This window comes from Phlebotomus papatasi, chromosome 1 (genome assembly GCF_024763615.1).
Source record: "Phlebotomus papatasi isolate M1 chromosome 1, Ppap_2.1, whole genome shotgun sequence".
Lineage (NCBI taxonomy): Eukaryota > Metazoa > Arthropoda > Insecta > Diptera > Psychodidae > Phlebotomus > Phlebotomus papatasi.
Window position 1 is genome coordinate 101461163 of NC_077222.1, and position 18885 is coordinate 101480047.

The 18885-nt window shown below is 36.2% G+C and overlaps 2 protein-coding genes across 2 annotated transcripts in view; one reads left to right on the forward strand and one right to left on the reverse strand.

The window, feature by feature from the left end:
• The window catches only part of LOC129810125 (regulator of G-protein signaling 7), an 18864-nt gene extending 16620 nt beyond the window's left edge, over positions 1–2244 (reverse strand). The window contains exon 1 of the mRNA XM_055860419.1: positions 2168–2244. The gene's annotated coding sequence lies outside the window, so the exon portion shown is untranslated. The remainder of the gene's footprint in view (positions 1–2167) is intronic.
• On the forward strand, positions 1083–16316 carry LOC129810106 (cytoplasmic aconitate hydratase-like). The gene is made up of 7 exons (XM_055860382.1): positions 1083–1212; positions 5829–5921; positions 6008–6904; positions 6969–7186; positions 12047–12309; positions 14775–15117; positions 15182–16316. Exons 1-7 carry the CDS (start codon positions 1206–1208, stop codon positions 16058–16060), a joined length of 2700 nt encoding a protein of 899 aa, XP_055716357.1. The 5' UTR covers positions 1083–1205; the 3' UTR covers positions 16061–16316.
• The last annotated feature ends 2569 nt before the right edge of the window (positions 16317–18885 follow it).

Consider the following 18885-nt stretch of genomic DNA (forward strand, 5'->3'; position numbering starts at 1 on the left):
TTATTCTTATTAACACATACTTTGAGCATGATGTAAATTAAATATTATAGGACATATTTTCTTGAGAAATATTATCTTACAAAAAGAGTTTCATATGAAACGCTGCCTAGATCATTATGAGATCATTTAAAATATTTGGTTCTATAAGGCAGCTAATTTTCTAGTTGGGGGCCCTTTGTAGCAAAGATGCAATGCTGACGGGGCCCCCTGAACAGCTCTTTTTAATTGGTAGGTATATAATTTCTTTAGCACATAAAATACTTAATAATATCCAATCAGCTCCTTTAATATTACAAGTAGTGCATTACCCCTCCTACACTAAAAAAATAAAAAAGTATAAAATCTAAAATAATTCGAGAATATTGAGATTTAGCTCACATTTAGGACATTTTCAACCAAGGTGGTTTTACTATTTTTAAACGTCTTTTGTTGGATCTTATGAGCGCTCCAAAAACACAAAATCAATTAACTTGAACTAAAAATCTAAAAAAATACAAAATTCCATGAAATATGTTAAAAGATTAGTTATAAATATAATTTTTTAAATTTTTAAAATTGCTTTTTAAGAAAATTTCTGGCGATATTTTTGATCGACTTTTTTCAAAATTTAATTTTAATAATATTTTTATTCATTGACATCTTATTATTATTCATAAAATTTTAATGAGTTTTTAAATCTCCAAAAGTCTTTTCTCACAAGTTTTTATTTGCTATTGATATAGAGAAGGGTGGGGCAGTTTCAATCACCTAAAGTTGTTTTTTCTAATACTTTATCAAAAATTCATGAATAATCAAGCTAACTAAACTTAATTAATTTCTCTTGATTATTTGCTGTTAAAAGATATAATGTATTTCATGCTTGCATATTTGCCCCACTCTCCTCTAAGATATGAAAATATCGTAAGCGTTATTCAAGAACCCTCTCAACTCTGAGCAATATGTTTCATCGCTATTTCATTTATGTTTACATATGTTGATATATATATATATAAGACTGATACATAGATGAAACACACACAACCGACTTTATTTTCAAACACGATATTCTCTTTTGTACTAAAACCAACTCGAAATGTTGGTTGCTGGAAAGTTGTCGATACTGTGCTTCACAGTTTTTGACACCTTTCTATTTAAACCACACGTAAATACGTGACTTTCTGAGTTTTTCACAATTTTGGGAAATATTGCGCGCAAATATCCCTGCAATGGCAAGTAAGTGCTGCATTATCAGTTACTCTATCCTTTTTATTAGGTGTTATAATGGGTATTGCAGTATTTTGAGCCTATTGAGTGCAAATGGAGGCTAGTCCAAGTGACTTATTTCATTCATTAAAAAATATCTTATCGAGAATTTTCCCCGGTTTCCCTTGAAATCTGCCTTATCCCATATTCTTTAAATTCTAAAAGTGCAATTATTTTTAATCTATTCACCGTGTATTTGTCTTTATTTTGAAGAGAGGTTGAAGGTTGAATAACTTGTCGCATCAATTTGCACAAATACAGATAGGGACCTTGCTTATATGTTACAGATGATCATTCGTATTTGGTCAGTATTGCAATCATGAATGGGATTTTTGATAGTAAAAGAGTTTAAGTTCAATAGTAAATTGCATAATTTAAGAGATATTTGACCAATTATGCTTACAATGTGCCCTCCTGAATATCCAACAAACTTCTAACTTTGAAACAAAAAAAATCATTACGCAACCAACTTAATTAATTCAAATAGACATTTGAAATTCTTATGAGAATTTCAACAATGAATATACGTTTTTATTTATTTTAATTATAATTTTGAGGAAAGTTTTCAAGAGAAAATGTTTATGGGGCAATGGGCAATTTAACCAAGAAATTTTTAATGTTGTACATGTCTGATAAAAGTCCCGGAAATACTTTCTCATTGTGGTTCAGACAAAAATATTGGCAAATAACTTTTGCAATGTGGTTTAGTCACCTAAATTTATTTCAGTTTACATTTTGAAAGGAAACGGTTTTATTATATATAGCACAGTTAGATGATAAACATTTTTTAATTGATAATTTTTCACATCGTAAGATCATCCCATTTTAATTTAATTTATTACTCCGCAAAATGACCTAAAAACGAGTTCAATTGCCTGATAAAGCAAATCTGCGATTATGCAATTTATAAGAGACAAATACTCACTATTTTTGGGAATTAACGGCAGTGGAAAAGACCCCAAATGGAGAATTGGTTGATATTGACTTTGAACGAAAGTGTTTATTATGTATAGAAGGTAAAAAGGTGAATAAGACTTTGTAAAATGCTCGAACTGAGGGTTTTTGTTCGTGAAGAACAACCTACGTCCATGTGAAGATGATTGTATTGATGGAGTTACCGAAATTGTATGGAAATGGGATCTCTCAAAGAAAGCTCATCATATTTCAGAGCTTTCGGCACAGACTTCCAACTGATTGATTCTGATAATGGCTTGGAGCCTTATGGCGTCTAATACACTAGAAGTAATCTTCCTCAAAAATTACCCTTCTAAAAAAATTTAACATTTATGCTTACAATGATAGGAGAAATTTTCTTTAAAAAACATTTTTTTTTTAAATTGCTACTAGTGTATAAACAGTTTTAGAGGCTTTAAACGGAAGCTTTGGAAAAAGTGGATGAGTACCCTTAAAAGATCCCATTTTCTGATGAATTCCGGCAGCCTCATTAATGTGGGGGTCTCTGGAAGATTTCTTAAGATGGTTGAGATATTTGATTAATTTACTAATTCAGTAAAGTAATTTTCAGTTTTGTATCTTTTATTAAGTTTCTAAGAAGAGGATTCCAAGACCTTTCAAATAAATTCAAACTTGTTCAAATCGGTTGATTAATACGGTTTTTTGAGCAATTTAACCCTTTGTCCTTGAAAAACCGCTTTAAAGAAGAATTCACGGCCAGTACCACCGGGTAACCAGTAGTTCAATCAGCAAGTCCAGTAGTTTATTCGAGAAGTGACAAGCCAATTAGATTATTCATTACTCTCTTATACAGGCTTCAGACTGGAGGCTTAGTCCAGTTCCCGAATGCCTCAAAAATCTAAATAACAAACAATTTTATAGATTTTTCAAAGTCTAATGGACAATGTTTCCTTAATATCGAATCCTTAGTAATCAGGCACGAATTTTCTCAAAATTCGTGCCTGATTATAGTAAATTGTTAAAGTAGTATAAAATTGTATAATGTCTATTTTATTACTAGATTACTAAAGTGCGAACTTCAAAATTGATTTATCTAGAATCCCGCTTGTCCGGAATTGCAAATTTTACACTTCCCTCTATTGTTTTAAATGTTTTTTTTTAATTAGGGACGATCCCAGAATCGATTAATTTTGAAATTCCTTGAAAATATATTACATTATGATGTATGACGAAATCGTTTTCCTGACAAAATCGATCGTGGTAAGTCGACGGCGACCGTGACTAAGCATTTACTAATGAAATTCTTCGAATATTATGCCCTAGACGCCCTAGACACACTTACTATTTAAGTCGAGAGACGGATTAATGTAATTATAATCAATATAATGAACAGATCACATTTCCATCAGGTTCTAACTAATCCGCCTCTCGAGTTAAGACGTGAAACAGCTTATTTAGTGGCAATTGCACAAAGTAGCACAAAATAACTTAACCAGAAATTATCGTTCTGCCAACGTTAAAATACGGTTATTTCAACCAAACAAGTTATAAAAACGTTATCCAACAGTTAAATAACCAAGATGTGCTGCTTGGAAAACAGTTGAAAATTAAAACAAATCATTATTTTGATTATAATTTCTATAAACCATCTTTCTGCTTAGAGACCTTTACACATTGAGACCAATTTTCATCAAAAATGCATTTTTGACAAAAATTTGTCGTATCTTCCTACAACACTGCACACAATTTCCTTAAAAAAGCAATTTTTGATAAAACTTACTCCCAACGTGTAGAGGCCTTAAGTTGTAAGTCTGTCTAGGGCATTATTGAAATGAAAACCTTAAGGAAATCTCTTACCGTTTGGTCTCTAATTTTAATAACACACAAGTAACTAGATGGGCGGACAAATTCGTGAAATTGTTCGTTATTATTATTAATAGTGTTGAGACATAAAATTAAGTTTGTTTTGCCCAAAAACGGGCCACGTCAATGGCAAGCGGACTTGCCGACATCAAATCCCCTGTTCCGCATGAAGCAGGGATAACGGATAAACACAAAAGTGCGGGGTAGTTTGGATCACCCCACAATCACATAGGATGTCACATTCGGAGAATCCTCATCGGCATATGTTGTCTCTCGAACGCGTTACGCCGCTCCTCAAATGATTGAGAGACTTCCAGATATTCCAGTCTTGGTCACCACCAGGAGGAAGGCCTTCCCTTAATTCGACAAAATCTGGTGGAAAGACTTCCTTCCACAGATTGAGTCCTTCCTTCTCCGGAGATTTATCTAGTGGTTTGACAGAGTGGCAAATTGTTCGTAAATGTTTGTGAATTTCTACTGGGTCCTTACCAAATTCTCGTAAATCGTATAACCCTTTTAAAAGTTCGTAAAAGTTTGTACTTTTTTCACAAACAATATTTGTAACATGATCACTTTACGAGCACTCTTGTTCCTTTATAAGCATTTGTTTGTAAATGTTCGTAAACACATAGAAAAAAGTTTGTTAAATTTTGGCATTTGTTTGTAAAGTAGCCAGATTAGCAAAAATGTAGAACAAATGTTTGGAAAAGAACAAAAAATGCTCGTTAGGTCATTTTACGAACAGAGTTTGTGAAAAGGTACTAACTTTTACGAACTTTTTAGTGGATTATATGCTTTTCGAACATGTCGCATGTCTCCAGTGGGAATTCACAAACATTTACAAACAATTTTTCAATTTTTTTCTTTGTACGATACCCCTTTGGAAAAATGATGACTTAATTACGATATCATGGGATCGGCGAACAGAACTTGGTAGGGGAATGTAGGCATGGTTCGCACAGAGTGAACCTTCAAACGATGCGAACTTTCTCGTTGTTTACAAAGAGCTGGTTTACCATTTGTCATTTGATCTCATGATGTTAAAAATTATTACGCAATAGGGAGATGGCCTCTTTCCGGGTGCGTCAGGGATACTGATCCTTTCAGAGACCAAACAACAATGTTTTTCGCCAAAGCTTTCGACGCTACAGTCGACTAAAATTTGTCTTTCTACACTCATCTACTTCTACTGAGGAACAGCAGGGTTTTTTAGGATTTTCTTTGTGAGCACTTTGGACTTGCACATTCAACACAAACTAATTCTAACAAACAAAATCCTTAAATTTCCCTGTTGTTCCTGAGTAGGAGTAGATGAGTGTAGAAGACAAATTTTAGAAATCACGGTTTTGACCACTGAAGAAGGCGCACTGTAAGGTCGAAAGCTTTGGCGAAAAAACATTGTTGTTTGGTCTCTGAAAGGATCAGCATCCCTGACGCACCCGGAAGGAGGTCATCTCCCTATTGCGTAATACTTACTCTTCGTCAATTATTCTATTGGCGTTAAAAATTATCTATCTTATGGCTAAGAAATGACGAAATAACTCTTTGCAAACAAAGAGAAAATTTTCATTGTTTGAAGGTTCACTCTCTGCGAACCATGCCAACCATGCCAACATTCCCCTATAGATGTCGAAAAATTAATTAATTGTATATATAGCAGTCTCTTAAGAGTTAGAGCAATAGTATCGTGTCAACTTTACATAGTTTTTCGTGGTCATCTAGTCCACTGGCAATTTGACTTGATGATGTGGATTTTGTAACGAAGGGGAATACTAAATTAATTAAATTGTTTATATTTGCTGTTCCAGAGCCCAACCCATTCAAGCATTTAGAACGGAAGATTTCCATCAACAATGAGGATTATTTGTTCTACGATATTGCTTCATTGGGCCAAGGATTCGGTAAGTTTCCTAATTTATTAATTAAACAAATAATTCATTTTATCCTTTTGGAAAAGGAACTAATCTCATTATTTATTAATCATCAGACAACCTTCCATACTCAATTCGTGTCCTCCTGGAATCTGCCGTCCGGAACTGCGATAACTTCCAGGTCACTGAAAAGGATGTGCAGAGCATCTTGAGTTGGAAGGAGATCAAGGGTGAATCTACAGAGAAGGAGGTTGAAGTTGCATTTAAACCAGCTCGTGTGATCCTGCAGGACTTTACAGGAGTCCCAGCTGTGGTGGACTTTGCAGCGATGCGCGATGCTGTCCTCCGGCTAAATGGAGATCCCAACAAAATCAACCCCATTTGCCCCTCGGACTTGGTGATTGACCATTCAGTTCAGGTGGACTTTGCCCGAACACCAGATGCTCTGGCCAAGAATCAGGACTTGGAATTTGAGCGGAACAAGGAGAGATTCACATTCCTCAAATGGGGCGCCAATGCCTTCAACAACATGCTAATCGTGCCTCCTGGATCGGGAATTGTCCATCAGGTGAATCTTGAGTACTTGGCGCGCGTGGTCTTCGAGGATCCTGTCAATGGAGCTAAGGTCCTCTACCCCGACAGCGTTGTAGGCACGGATTCCCACACAACCATGATCAATGGGCTGGGTGTTTTGGGCTGGGGTGTTGGAGGAATTGAAGCTGAAGCTGTAATGCTTGGCCAAGCAATTTCCATGCTTCTGCCAGAAGTGATTGGGTACAAATTGGTGGGAAAACTCAGTTCTTTGGCCACTTCCACGGATTTGGTCCTTACCATCACGAAGCATTTACGTCAAATCGGAGTTGTTGGCAAATTTGTGGAATTCTTCGGACCTGGAGTTGAAGAATTGAGCATTGCTGATAGAGCTACAATCAGTAACATGTGTCCAGAATATGGAGCAACTGTTGGATTCTTCCCCGTTGACAAGAATTCCCTGTCTTATCTCAAGCAAACAAGTTAGTTTTTGGACGAGAAAAGCTCAATTTTGCGGTAGTTTACTCAAGAGATTATGCTTTGCAGATAGATCAGATGACAAAATCAACGTGATCTTCAAGTACTTGGAGGCCACTAAACAACTCAGGGATTACAACAATGCTGCTCAAGATCCTCATTTCACAAAAATTGTCACTCTGGATTTGGCCACAGTGGTTACGTCTGTGTCAGGACCAAAACGTCCCCATGACCGCGTTGCCGTTAGTGAGATGCAACTTGATTTTAGATCGTGCCTGACCAACAAGGTAAGTTTCTAAACTGCCGAATAGAAGAAATTGGGGTACCTTTGAACTGGCGCAGCTTTGAAATTGAGCTTTTTTCTCCAATTTTTAAGTGAAATTTAGCTTTATCATGAGGCATTTTGACTTCACAAGTTTTTAAACCAGTTTCATTTAACCTTTTAAGGACGATTGGGTCACCGGTGACCCAAAAATCAAATTTTTCCTTCCTTTATCAACTAAAGTTGTGTTTTGCTCTAAAAAGTTAGAAAAGTGATTTTTTCTGACTTCCGATTTTTGACCCTCTCGTCCTTAAAGGGTTATAATGGGAAAAAAGTCAAAATCCAAAGGTGCCCCAATTCAAAGGTGCACTTCCCCTTGCTTACGAGATTGGATTTTTAGAAATGAATCATCTTTATGTTTCCTTAACAGAAACTTACACAACATTTCACCGCTTTAAAAAATCTCAATTAAATTCTGATCAAATTTGTAATTTTCAAAATCAATTTTTAATCTCTGACACACCTTTTAGATCAGGACAATTTCAAGAAACGAAAATTCACGTCTTTTTCTTTCCAAATGTATTTGCTTTGCATATGTTCATACCACTCTTTCGCACTCTTCTTCTTTTTTTAAACATCACACCAAATTCAATTTAGGTCAATCTAAATTGAGGTGCGGAAGAATGTCATAGACTTATTCAAAATGTTTGAGGACGAAAAGGATGCAAATCTTAATATCAAAAAATTTTCCTGATCTAAAAGGTGTGCCTGAGTTATTATGGCTCCGGCACACCTTTTAGATCAGGAAAATTTCATGAAGTCAAAATTCGACTCCCTTTCTTTCGCACACGCTTTGCATATGTCTATCTCATTCTCTCGTACTCTTCTTCTTCTTTTAAACGTCACACCAAATTCAATATAGCTCAATGGAATTTGAAGAGCAAAAGAATGAGATGTGCCGGAGCCATTACTAACAAAATTCGATTTTTTACTGATCAAAAATTCATGTTTTTTTAGTTACCAAAATCTATTTTGACTTTTGACAACAGTATTGGATTTTTACTGACCCCATCGATATAGTAATTACCAAATCTTGATCATTTTTGCTAAAATACTGCTCATTCTGTTACAACTCTCTGAAATAATTTAAATTTAGATTCAGGTTTTGGAAAATCCGATATAAAGAGGACTTGATCTAAATTGACTGCTAAGTGCTTAAATTAGATTTTTTATACAGATTTAGACATTTTACAAACCAAAACAACAGATATTTTATTGATCAAATTCAAATTGTATTTTTAATTATCTAAATCGATTTTTTGCTAACCTAAATCAATTCTTTTTACCGACGTCTTATTGGTCCGATCGTCTTACTGGTCAAATTTTACTAATTTGCTGAGCAAAATTATTTCTTTACTGGATCACAATCGGCTTTTCGCTGACCAAATTTGATTCATCTGCTGACCAAAATTGATATTTTAAGCCTCCGGCATACCTTTTCGATCGGTAAAATTTCATGAAAACAAAATTCACATCCCTTCCTTTCTCAAAAGTTTTGCATAGATTTATCCCATTCTTTCAGTCTCAAAATTGAGCTTAACAAAATTTAATTTGGTGTGATGTGCAAAAGAAGAAGAAGAGTACGAAAGAGTAGGATAGACATATGCAAAACTTTTAATAAAGAAAGGGATGTGAATTTTGATTTTATGAAATTTTCCTGATCTAAAAGGTGTACCAGAGCTATTACTAAGTTCGATTTCTTGCTAGTCAAATGTAACTTGTTTATTGATGTGAAATTTTTGTTAGTCATTGAAATCGATTTTTCCGACTAAATTTATTTACTTACAGATTTGAATCAATTTTATACTAATTTTAAATGATTTTTACTAATGAAATTCGATTGCTTTAGTGGAAAAATCGATTTTCCACTAAAGAAATTTGATTTATTTACTGATCAAAATTGAATTTTTACTGCCCAATTTTGATTTCTACTGTTAAATTTTTTCCTTATTCACTGATGTAAAATAAATCCTTTTTGGTGTTCTAAATCATTTTTTACTGATCAAATTTCACTTCTTAACTGATCAAAATTGACTTTTTTCTGTCCAAGTTTTATTTCTCTTGATCAAATACCATTTCCTTACTGAAGCAACAGTTTTTAATGATCAAAATCAATTTTTTACTAACCATGTTTGAATTATTTGTGCCTCCAGCATACCTTTTAGACGGGTAAAATTTAATTAAATCAAAATTCACGTTCTTTTCTTTTCCAAAATTTTTGAATATGTCTATCCAACTCTTTCTGTCTCAAAATTGTTCTGAACTAAATTTAATTTCGTGTGCTGTTCAAAAGAAGAGGAAGAGTGACAAAAAGGATGTAAATTCTGATTTTATGAAATTTTTGTGGTCTAAAAGAGTGTCAGAGCCATTATTATCCAAAATCCATTTTTTATTGTCCAAGTTCAATTTCAACTGTTCAAATTCCACAAGTTTATTGAATTAAAGTTATTTTATAGTGATGGAAATCAATTTTTGACTGACCGAATTTGATTTATTTACGGACGAAATTGATTTTTGGGTACACTTCAGTTCAGGAAAATTTCATGAAGTGAAAATTTGCATCACTCTCTTTTTTAAAAGTATTACGTATGTCTATCCTACTGTTTTACACTCCTCTTCTTTGGAACATAACACCAAATTAAATTAAGTTCAGTACAATTTTGAGTCCAAAAGTGGGATAGATTTATCCCAGAGACGCAAATGTTGATTTCACGGAATTTTACCGATTTAAGAGGTGTACCGGGGGCACTACTGCCCAAGTTTGATATCAACTGATCAAATTTCATTTGCTTACTGAAATAAATTTATTTTTATAGAGATCAAAATCGATTTTTCACTGCCCAAATTTGGTTTATTTACCGATCAAAATCTACTTTTTTGTTGACAAAATTTTACTTTTGTTCTGAAAAAAATGCTATTTTTGTTTTTTGTTTTTTTTTTCTGATCGAATTTGGTTTTTTATGTCTCAAAACATTTAGGTTAGATCAGGAAAATTTTGTGAAATCTAAATTCACATTCCTTTCTTTCTCAAACGTCTGTCATATACCTACTTCACTCTTTCACACTCTTCGTTTTCTTTTTAACCACTAGGCCAAAGATATATTCAATTTAGTTCAATTCAATTCTGATTGTAAAAGAATGGGATAGGTAATCAGCAAAATTAAAGAACATGTATGAACTTTTAGATTTCATGAAATTTACTTTATAAAAAAATGATCCGGAGATATTACATACAAAATTAGATTCCTTTTCAAGCCAAATTGAATTTGTTAATGACCAAAATTACAATTTTACTTACCGTCCTAAAATTTTTACTGGTCAAACCTATTTTCCTAGTAAACAAAAAGCATTATTTAGGGGAAAGTAGGCATGATTCGCACACAGTGAACCTTCAAACGATGCGAATTTTCTCTTTGTTTGCTAAGAGTTAGTTTATCATTTCTCATCTCGTTTCATAAAGTTATTAGGGTAAGTGTGCAAAATTTCGGCATAGTTGCATGCAAGCGTCAAAGTCTTAAGTTTGAAATGTAATATTTTAAATACAAATTGATTTTTTTTATTCTTTCTTCTGTAAGAGTGTTGCATGGAACCTTGTAAACAGTTTACCGTCTTTATTTACTCTAAAATCATTCTTAATACATTTTAAAATGAATAAAAATATAGACATAGCTTTGGTACCCTATTTCGGCCACCTTCATTCTCATAGTTCCTTGCCCTTCAGAAATTCTTCCAATGCCTTTTTCAGATCATCTTGCTCGTCGAAACGACATTTTTTGTTATTTTCTTCATTGTATTATTTCTAGAGTATGCAAAAACTAAAAGTTCAATGAAATTCGAGGAACAAAAAATGTGGCCGAAATTGCAAGCTGGCCGGAATTAGGCACACTTACCCTAATTATCTTTCTTATGGCTAAGAAATGACAAATTAGTTCTTAACAAACAAAGAGAAAACTTGCATCGTTCGAAGGTTCACTGTGTTCGAACCATGCCTACTTTCCCCTACTGGCCATAATTTTACTAAATTATTCAAAGTTGCAAACTCTATTTACGGTATTTATTAAATACTTATTTTGCTTATCTTTCGCAAATCATAAAATAACAATAATTCTGTTAATGTAGATAGGCTTACTGCAAGATAAAGAAAAGTGCACTACTTACGCTCGTATTTACGATTAGATTAACTTCCTGTGTGATATCTTATTGATTATGCGATAAACTAAGCCCAGTGATGAATTTCGAATCGCTGTAACACCCACAGGACCGAGTTAATCGCATAATTGTCTCTCAAATCCAGATGATCACTCAATAAATCAAAGACAAATTAAAATCACCATGGTCATGGGAAATTGCTGATTTCATTGAAACGGCATTAAAGTACAACTACTGTGATATGTTTCAAATAGTCAACATCACAGCAGGAGTTCCTTTAATACAAATTCAACAGAAATTTATTTATAAATTTTTTAGTTAAAATTTTTATCACTTTCTGGAGAAGATGATCTGCAATTATTGAGCGCGAGTGTTCGTTCTAGTCACTACTAAATTGATTTAACGACTAGATCGCCAATCGCTCAAAAGTTGCAGTGAATTTATTGCAAGACAGTGTGGTTGCTCAATGTCTTTGATATCAATTTTCAATTAAATTTATGCACTATCACCAATTTTTTGCACAGGAATTCGATGGGAATGTTTTGCTGAGACTGAAATATTCCCTCATATTCTGCTGTCTTTTATATGTTCCCTATGCCCTGGAGAAGCTTCTTCTTCTGCAATAATTTCCAGTTTGTCGCCAAAATTCAAATGTGTAAAATTTTCTTGCGCATAGATTGGCTTCAAGGGCTTCGAACTCAATCCGGATTCACTGTCAGCCAGTGGAGATTTTACCTGGTCCGATGGAAAAACCTATAGCCTGAAGCATGGTTCAGTGGTGATTGCTGCAATCACATCATGTACCAACACCAGCAATCCTTCCGTAATGCTAGGAGCGGGTTTGTTGGCCCAGAAGGCCGTAAATGAAAACCTCAAGGTGGCACCGTACATCAAGACATCTCTCTCACCTGGATCTGGAGTCGTTACCTACTATTTGAAGTAATTCACGGGATTATATTGTGGCTTTTTATTGAGGATTTATTGATATTTTTAGGTGCGATTCCTTCTAATCACAGCTATTGTAATCCTCGGAATTTCTCAAAGTGCTCCGATCAAGCTTAAATTCACAGGGTATATGTTTTGAACATCCCTGATGTCGAAAATCATAAGCTGGCAATTTCGGGTCCGGCCGACCGTCCGTCCGGCCGTCCGTAGTACGCAATATCTCTGGTTTGGAAAGAGACATCTTCATAAATTTTCTTCTAAATATATCTACTCGCGCGTACGACGATTTCTGTGCTATTAGTTTTTTGAAAAACCGGTTCTAAACCGGTTAAAAATCACGTTTTGTAGTTTATCTCGAAATCTAAGCATGCGATTTTGAAAATTTTATATTTATTTTGTAGCCCAGAAAATTTAGACCAATTTAAAAGAAAAAAATTAAGACATTCGTCGAACAGTTCTCGAGATATTTCACTTCAAAAATTTCAATTTTAAGAAAATTTGCTAATAGCGCAAGGCAGGAAAAAAGCGGGAGAAGTGGCGTCGGACAAGCTTTTTCATATATATAGCACTCCCCTGTAGCCGATCGGCCGCAAAGTTTCACAGTAACAGAAAATTCCCTGGAATTTATCTTCTATTTTTCCGCGAGAGTTTCCGTGGAAATAAACGCTAATATTCCGCTTGAAATTCTGCGGAGTTATCAGCTTTATTTCGCGTGGATTTCCTGGAAAAAAGTCCGAGGAATTTTCTTGCAACATATCTGAGAGCATTCGCTGGAAATTGATTCAAAATCTCCTTTGAATATTCCGAGTATATTTTCTGATATCTTTCCGACCAAGACTCCATGGAAGTAAGCGCGAAAATTCTGCAATTATTTTTCGCCCTAAAGCTATAATTCTTGCGAGCTAGACATACTCAAATGAACGATATGGTAGCAATATTTTCAATTCAAAAGTAGAACACTTAAGTGTTCGTCTGATAGATGAACACTCTCCAAGTTCTAAGCTGCCAATTGGCACTGATCGTCCATATTTGTAGATGTTTTTTTTCTGGAAATTCTCTATGAAAGTCCCACAAAATTTTTAATCAATTTTTGAAATTATTTTCAAGAAAAATATATTTAAAAAATTCATTGGAAAAGTCGTGGAATTCCGTAATATTAAACCACGGAAGCCTCTAAGGCAGTTGCATGGAAATTTCCACGGAGAATTTCGTGGAAATAAAGAGGATTTTTCCAAATTTTTAAAGGGCTGACTGCCGATTATACGCTAATAATCCATAGGAAAAGCCGTGGAAATATTCGTCAGAGAAAAGTCCATGGAAACTCGCGGACATTTCTTATTAGACGGTCCTATACAGAGTTCCGAAAACGTCCATGGAACGCTAGGAAGAAATTTAGCGTCAAATTCCATCTCAGAAGCTTACGCGGATTTTGAGCGGTAAAATCCAGGGAATTCCACGCGGATTTTTAGCGGTAAAATCAGCGGACATGGCAGAAAAGGCTGCTGGAAATCCAGTGGAATCGCTACAGCCGTTGGCTATAGGGTCTCTCACTCCCCCTTTCTCTCTCTCACTCTCTCTCTCTCTCTCTCTCTCTCTCTCCCTATCTCCCTCTCTCTACATAGTGAGTCTATATTCGAAGACTTGTAAGGTTACATATACCATTCGTGATCCGAGATTTTTTTCGCGGATTTTCGCATGACGCGAAATTTTTTGCGGATTTTTGCGGGGCGCGTATTTTTTCGCGGATTTTCGCAGAGCACGAATTTTTTCGCGTGTTTTCGTGGGGCGTGTATTTTTTCGCGAATTTTTGTGGGGCGCGAATTTTTTGCAGAATTTTGCGGGGCGCGAATTTTTTCGCGGATTTTCGCGAGGCGCGTATTTTTTCGCGGACTTTCGCGGGACGCGAATTTTTTCACGGATTTACATGCGGTGCGTATTTTCTCGCGGATTTTCGCGGGGCGCGAATTTCTTACGGATTTTCGCGGGTCGCGAATTTTTTCACGGATTTTTGTGGAGCGTATATTTTTTCGCGGATTTTCGCGGAGCTCGAATTTTTCGCGGGTTTTCGCGGGTCGTGTATTTTTTCGCGGATGTTCGCGGGTCGCATATTTTAGCGCGGATTTTCCCTGGGCTCGTATTTTTCGTGGGTAATGAATAACTTCGCGGATTCTCACGGGTCGGTGACAGAGGTTCTAAACAGATGTAAAGTTGAGGCCTCTATCTCTCATAGTTTCCGAGATAATCGATTTTAAAGATTTTCAGACACTTTTATGCATTTCTCATTCAATTTTCCTCATTAATAACCATAATATGCTTCATACACTTTAAGAATTATTAAACGAAATTTGCATTATTTATGTATAAATATCGTTCGGTTTTGCCACAATCCAAATTTGCAATGAAGGAATCGCACCTCTATAAGCTGATCTAGGCTTATCACTGGCTTTTGGTTTTAACAGGGAATCTGGAGTGATTCCTGCTCTGGAAACTCTCGGATTCGATGTAGTGGGCTACGGTTGTATGACCTGCATTGGAAATTCTGGTCCTTTGGAGGATAATCTGGTGAATGTCATCGAGAAGAATGGTCTGGTGTGTGCTGGAGTTTTGTCCGGCAACAGAAACTTCGAGGGACGCATTCATCCCAACACAAGAGCCAACTACTTGGCTAGTCCGCTTCTCGTGATCGCCTATGCCATTGCTGGAACAGTGGACATTGATTTCGAGAAGGATCCTCTTGGAACCAGGCCTGATGGCTCCAAAGTCTTCCTGCGGGATATTTGGCCAACAAGGCAGGAGATTCATGTAAGACTTCTCATCTTTATCATTTATTTCCACCAGAAAATACATAATCAATCTCAATTTTCAGGCTGTCGAGCAGAAATATGTCATCCCGGCGATGTTCCAGGAAGTCTATGGGAAAATTGAGATGGGATCTCCGGCATGGCAAGCTTTGCAGGCTCCCACAGGAAAGCTCTATCCATGGGATGAGAAATCAACGTACATCAAGCATCCACCATTCTTTGAGACAATGACCCGAGAACTTCCACCCAATCGCCCAATCGTCGGAGCAAGAGTCCTGCTCTTCTTGGGTGACTCTGTTACCACTGACCATATCTCACCAGCAGGATCCATTGCCAGGAACAGTCCAGCAGCCAGATACCTCGCCTCAAAGAACCTAACACCACGTGATTTCAACTCCTACGGCTCACGCAGAGGAAATGACGCCATAATGGCCAGAGGAACCTTCGCCAACATTCGCCTGGTGAACAAATTAGTGTCAAATGCCGGTCCTAAGACTCTGCACATTCCCACAGGAACAGAGATGGATGTCTTTGACTGTGCTGAGCAGTATGGGAAGGAAATGACTCCCCTAATCCTGCTCGTGGGCAAGGACTACGGCAGTGGATCTAGCAGAGATTGGGCTGCCAAAGGACCCTACTTACTCGGCATCAGAGCTGTCATTGCAGAGTCCTACGAGAGGATTCACAGGTCGAATTTAGTAGGAATGGGCATTGTCCCTCTGCAGTACCTAGAAGGGGAGAATGCTGACACTCTCGGACTCACCGGGAAGGAAATCTTCAATATTGCCATTCCCGATGACTGCAAGCCTGGGCAGATTATCACAGTGGAGACAAATTGCGGAAAGAAATTCAAGGTTCTCGTGAGATTCGACACTGAAGTCGATCTAACTTATTACCGGAATGGAGGAATCTTAAACTACATGATCCGGAAGATGCTGGATTAAGGATATTCATTTCTTGGAACAAAAAAAACAGCAATACTGTTTAGTGCGGAACTCAAAAGTTATATTTTTTGATATGTTGTTAGAAAAATAGTTAAAAAAAAGCAATGTTAGTTACTCAGAAAGATTTTTTTGGATATACCGCTTGCTTATTGTTGTCCTCTGGGGAATGATTTATCGAGAAATCGTTGAATAAATGGCTTGGGATTTTATATATTTCTTTTTGGCAATTTATAATAAAAGCATTTTTAAAGAATAATCTTTAATGTTTCATTGGAAATTTCCGATGTCTTACCTTTATTTAGATATCGGACATTTGGCTGAAAATTGTTGGGGCAGATCTAGGACAAGGTGGCTGAATAATATTCAAGATCTTGCCTTGGGGGCCTTGAGATCGACCACGACCACTTTCCTGAAGCGGCGGAGGATCGACAGGCATGGGCTACTAACCTGAGTGTCCTATAGGCCCGCGTCCCCGATAAGAATAAACAGTTGCACACACATGAATAAATGAATGAATTGTTATGAGTAATTGCACAAGTTCGTGCCCGATGTGAGAGAAATCCGAAAAAGTTAAAATAACATTCCGGAAGTGTTAATTTTACCCTGCAATATTGATCCGAAATCAGTGTAAATATTATGCTTTTTAGGTGTGTTATGGGTTAAAATTACCCCTTTTCATGTTAATTTTACACTTAAAAAGGTGTAAAATTAACATTAAAAATGTTGATATATTTTTACACCTAAAAAGTGTTAAAGTTACAAAGAAGAAAAGTTAATCGCACCCCCTTTTTTCTCAGTGGATAAATTTTTGGAAGCCCTACAACCAATTTACGGTCTCGCCCTGATTCAGAACTCTGCAGTACGGTTCGTACCACTGATCTTTAAATCAATAAGCCTAGTGAGCTCACATTCTAGCCAACGCCAACGTTATATTGAAGGCTGGGTCGGCATCATTTCCTCGAAGTATGAAGTTACATCCATAAAAACTTTCCAGTAGAGGAATTCTGTAACAGTATGACAAAGTCATATGACAAATTAAAAAAAAATGAAGAAATCAGATCCATATCAGTTACTAAAAGCTTCATTAAGCTCCTTGCAATGGCCATTCAATGCTCATTGAGCATTTATCCCGTCCTGCTTCAGAATTTATCACGAAAATTTGTCATATGACATTCTCATATCGTTACAGAATTCCGTAACAGGATGGATTGTGCAATGTGCAGCTTCACGTCCAAACAAATCCCTGTTTGAGAAGGCAACACAATCTCTGGAGGCTTCTCCGAGACCTCCTTCACTGCAGAGAGTGAACTAAGTGGTTTATTGAACAATCTAGACATCACACTCAAAACCATCACCAGAGATAAGCTGTGAGTGATACGTGGAAAAGCTAATCAAGAAGCTTAGACAATCATTGGTCCAATGCCTATTTGCGGCTATTCTGGGAGCTGCATCAAGAACAGGAAGGCGGCCTATGACCACAACACACACTTGGACTAAACGGCCTGGTTTTCGTTGTGCTAAGCTAATACTGGAACCAGACCGCATTTGAGAAACTAGATTAAAATCTCAACGATACTCCAGTTAAGAATGCTAGTTGCCCTGTTTATGGGACACTGTGCTCTTAGCTTCCACTTAAAAGAAATAGGCATCAACACAAAATAGATTTGCGAATATTGTCTAGAGGACGAAAAGGACAATATTCACATCCTGTACTACTGTCTAGCATCTGGGATACAGGGGAGTATATTTCTGAGCAACACTGTTTGCCCTACGCCTTTTATGAAATGGTCCCAATCTGGAACTTTACTGTTCTTTATTAAGGATATCAAAATAAGGCTCTAAGAAATAATGAGGATGTGTACAATACACGGTAAAAAAGGATGGATCAATTTTCGAACTTTGAATGCACATTTACCATAATAGATCATGTTTTGGTCATATCATATGAGTTCGAAAATGCAATTCATTGATTTTTAATAAAAACCCTCTACTTTATAATTTTATGAAAATACAGTCTGTCTTGGTTGATTTGTTTAACAAAATTCATTGTCACTTGAATTGCCAGAAATCTCAAATATGACTTCTGACAATGCCATGTGAGCTGAAATGGCAATGTCACGGCTACAGAATCGCATTTTCGAAAAAGAAATTACAGAATTATCCCCCTGGTCATCGTTGCGCTAAGCTAATCCTGGAACCAGACGGCAATTTGAGAAACTAGATCTACAATCTCAACGATACTCCAGTTAACAGCGCTAGTTGGCCTGCTTACGGGACATTGTGCTCTTGGCCCCCACTTAAAAGAAATAGGCATCAACACAAATTAGATTTGCGCATATTGTTTAGAGGACGAAGAGGACAATATTCACGTCCTGTACTACTGTCTAGCATTTGAGATACAGCGGAGGATATTTCTGAGCAACACTACTGCCCTACCTCTTTTATGAAATGGTCTCAACCTGGTACTTTACTGTTCTCTATTAAGGACATCAAAATAAAGGCTCTAAAAAATAAATAAGATGGGTACAATACACTGAACTGACCATTCGCACTCTGAAAAAATGTTTTGTCAAATTAACAAAACAAGTTTGTAAAAACGATGTTCTTCCATACAGAATATGAAAAAGTTTTGTCAAATCGGCGGCCAACTGAATCTTGTTAAAAATTTGTCAAAAGGGTGTTTTTCCATATAAAACGCAAGAAAAAGTTTTGTCAAATTGGTGAATAACATCCTTTTGACAAAATTTCAACAAAATCCATTTGTTCGTTTAACAAAACACTTTTCTTAGAGCAGTGACTGGACCTGCAGTGGAACCACCTTAATT

Excerpts from the sequence above, each read along its gene's own strand:
- LOC129810106 (XM_055860382.1), top strand. Across the intron at positions 5,922-6,007 it reads TTCATTGGGCCAAGGATTCG|ACAACCTTCCATACTCAATT; the intron begins GTAAGTTTCCTA and ends ATTAATCATCAG. Across the intron at positions 6,905-6,968 it reads GTCTTATCTCAAGCAAACAA|ATAGATCAGATGACAAAATC; the intron begins GTTAGTTTTTGG and ends TATGCTTTGCAG.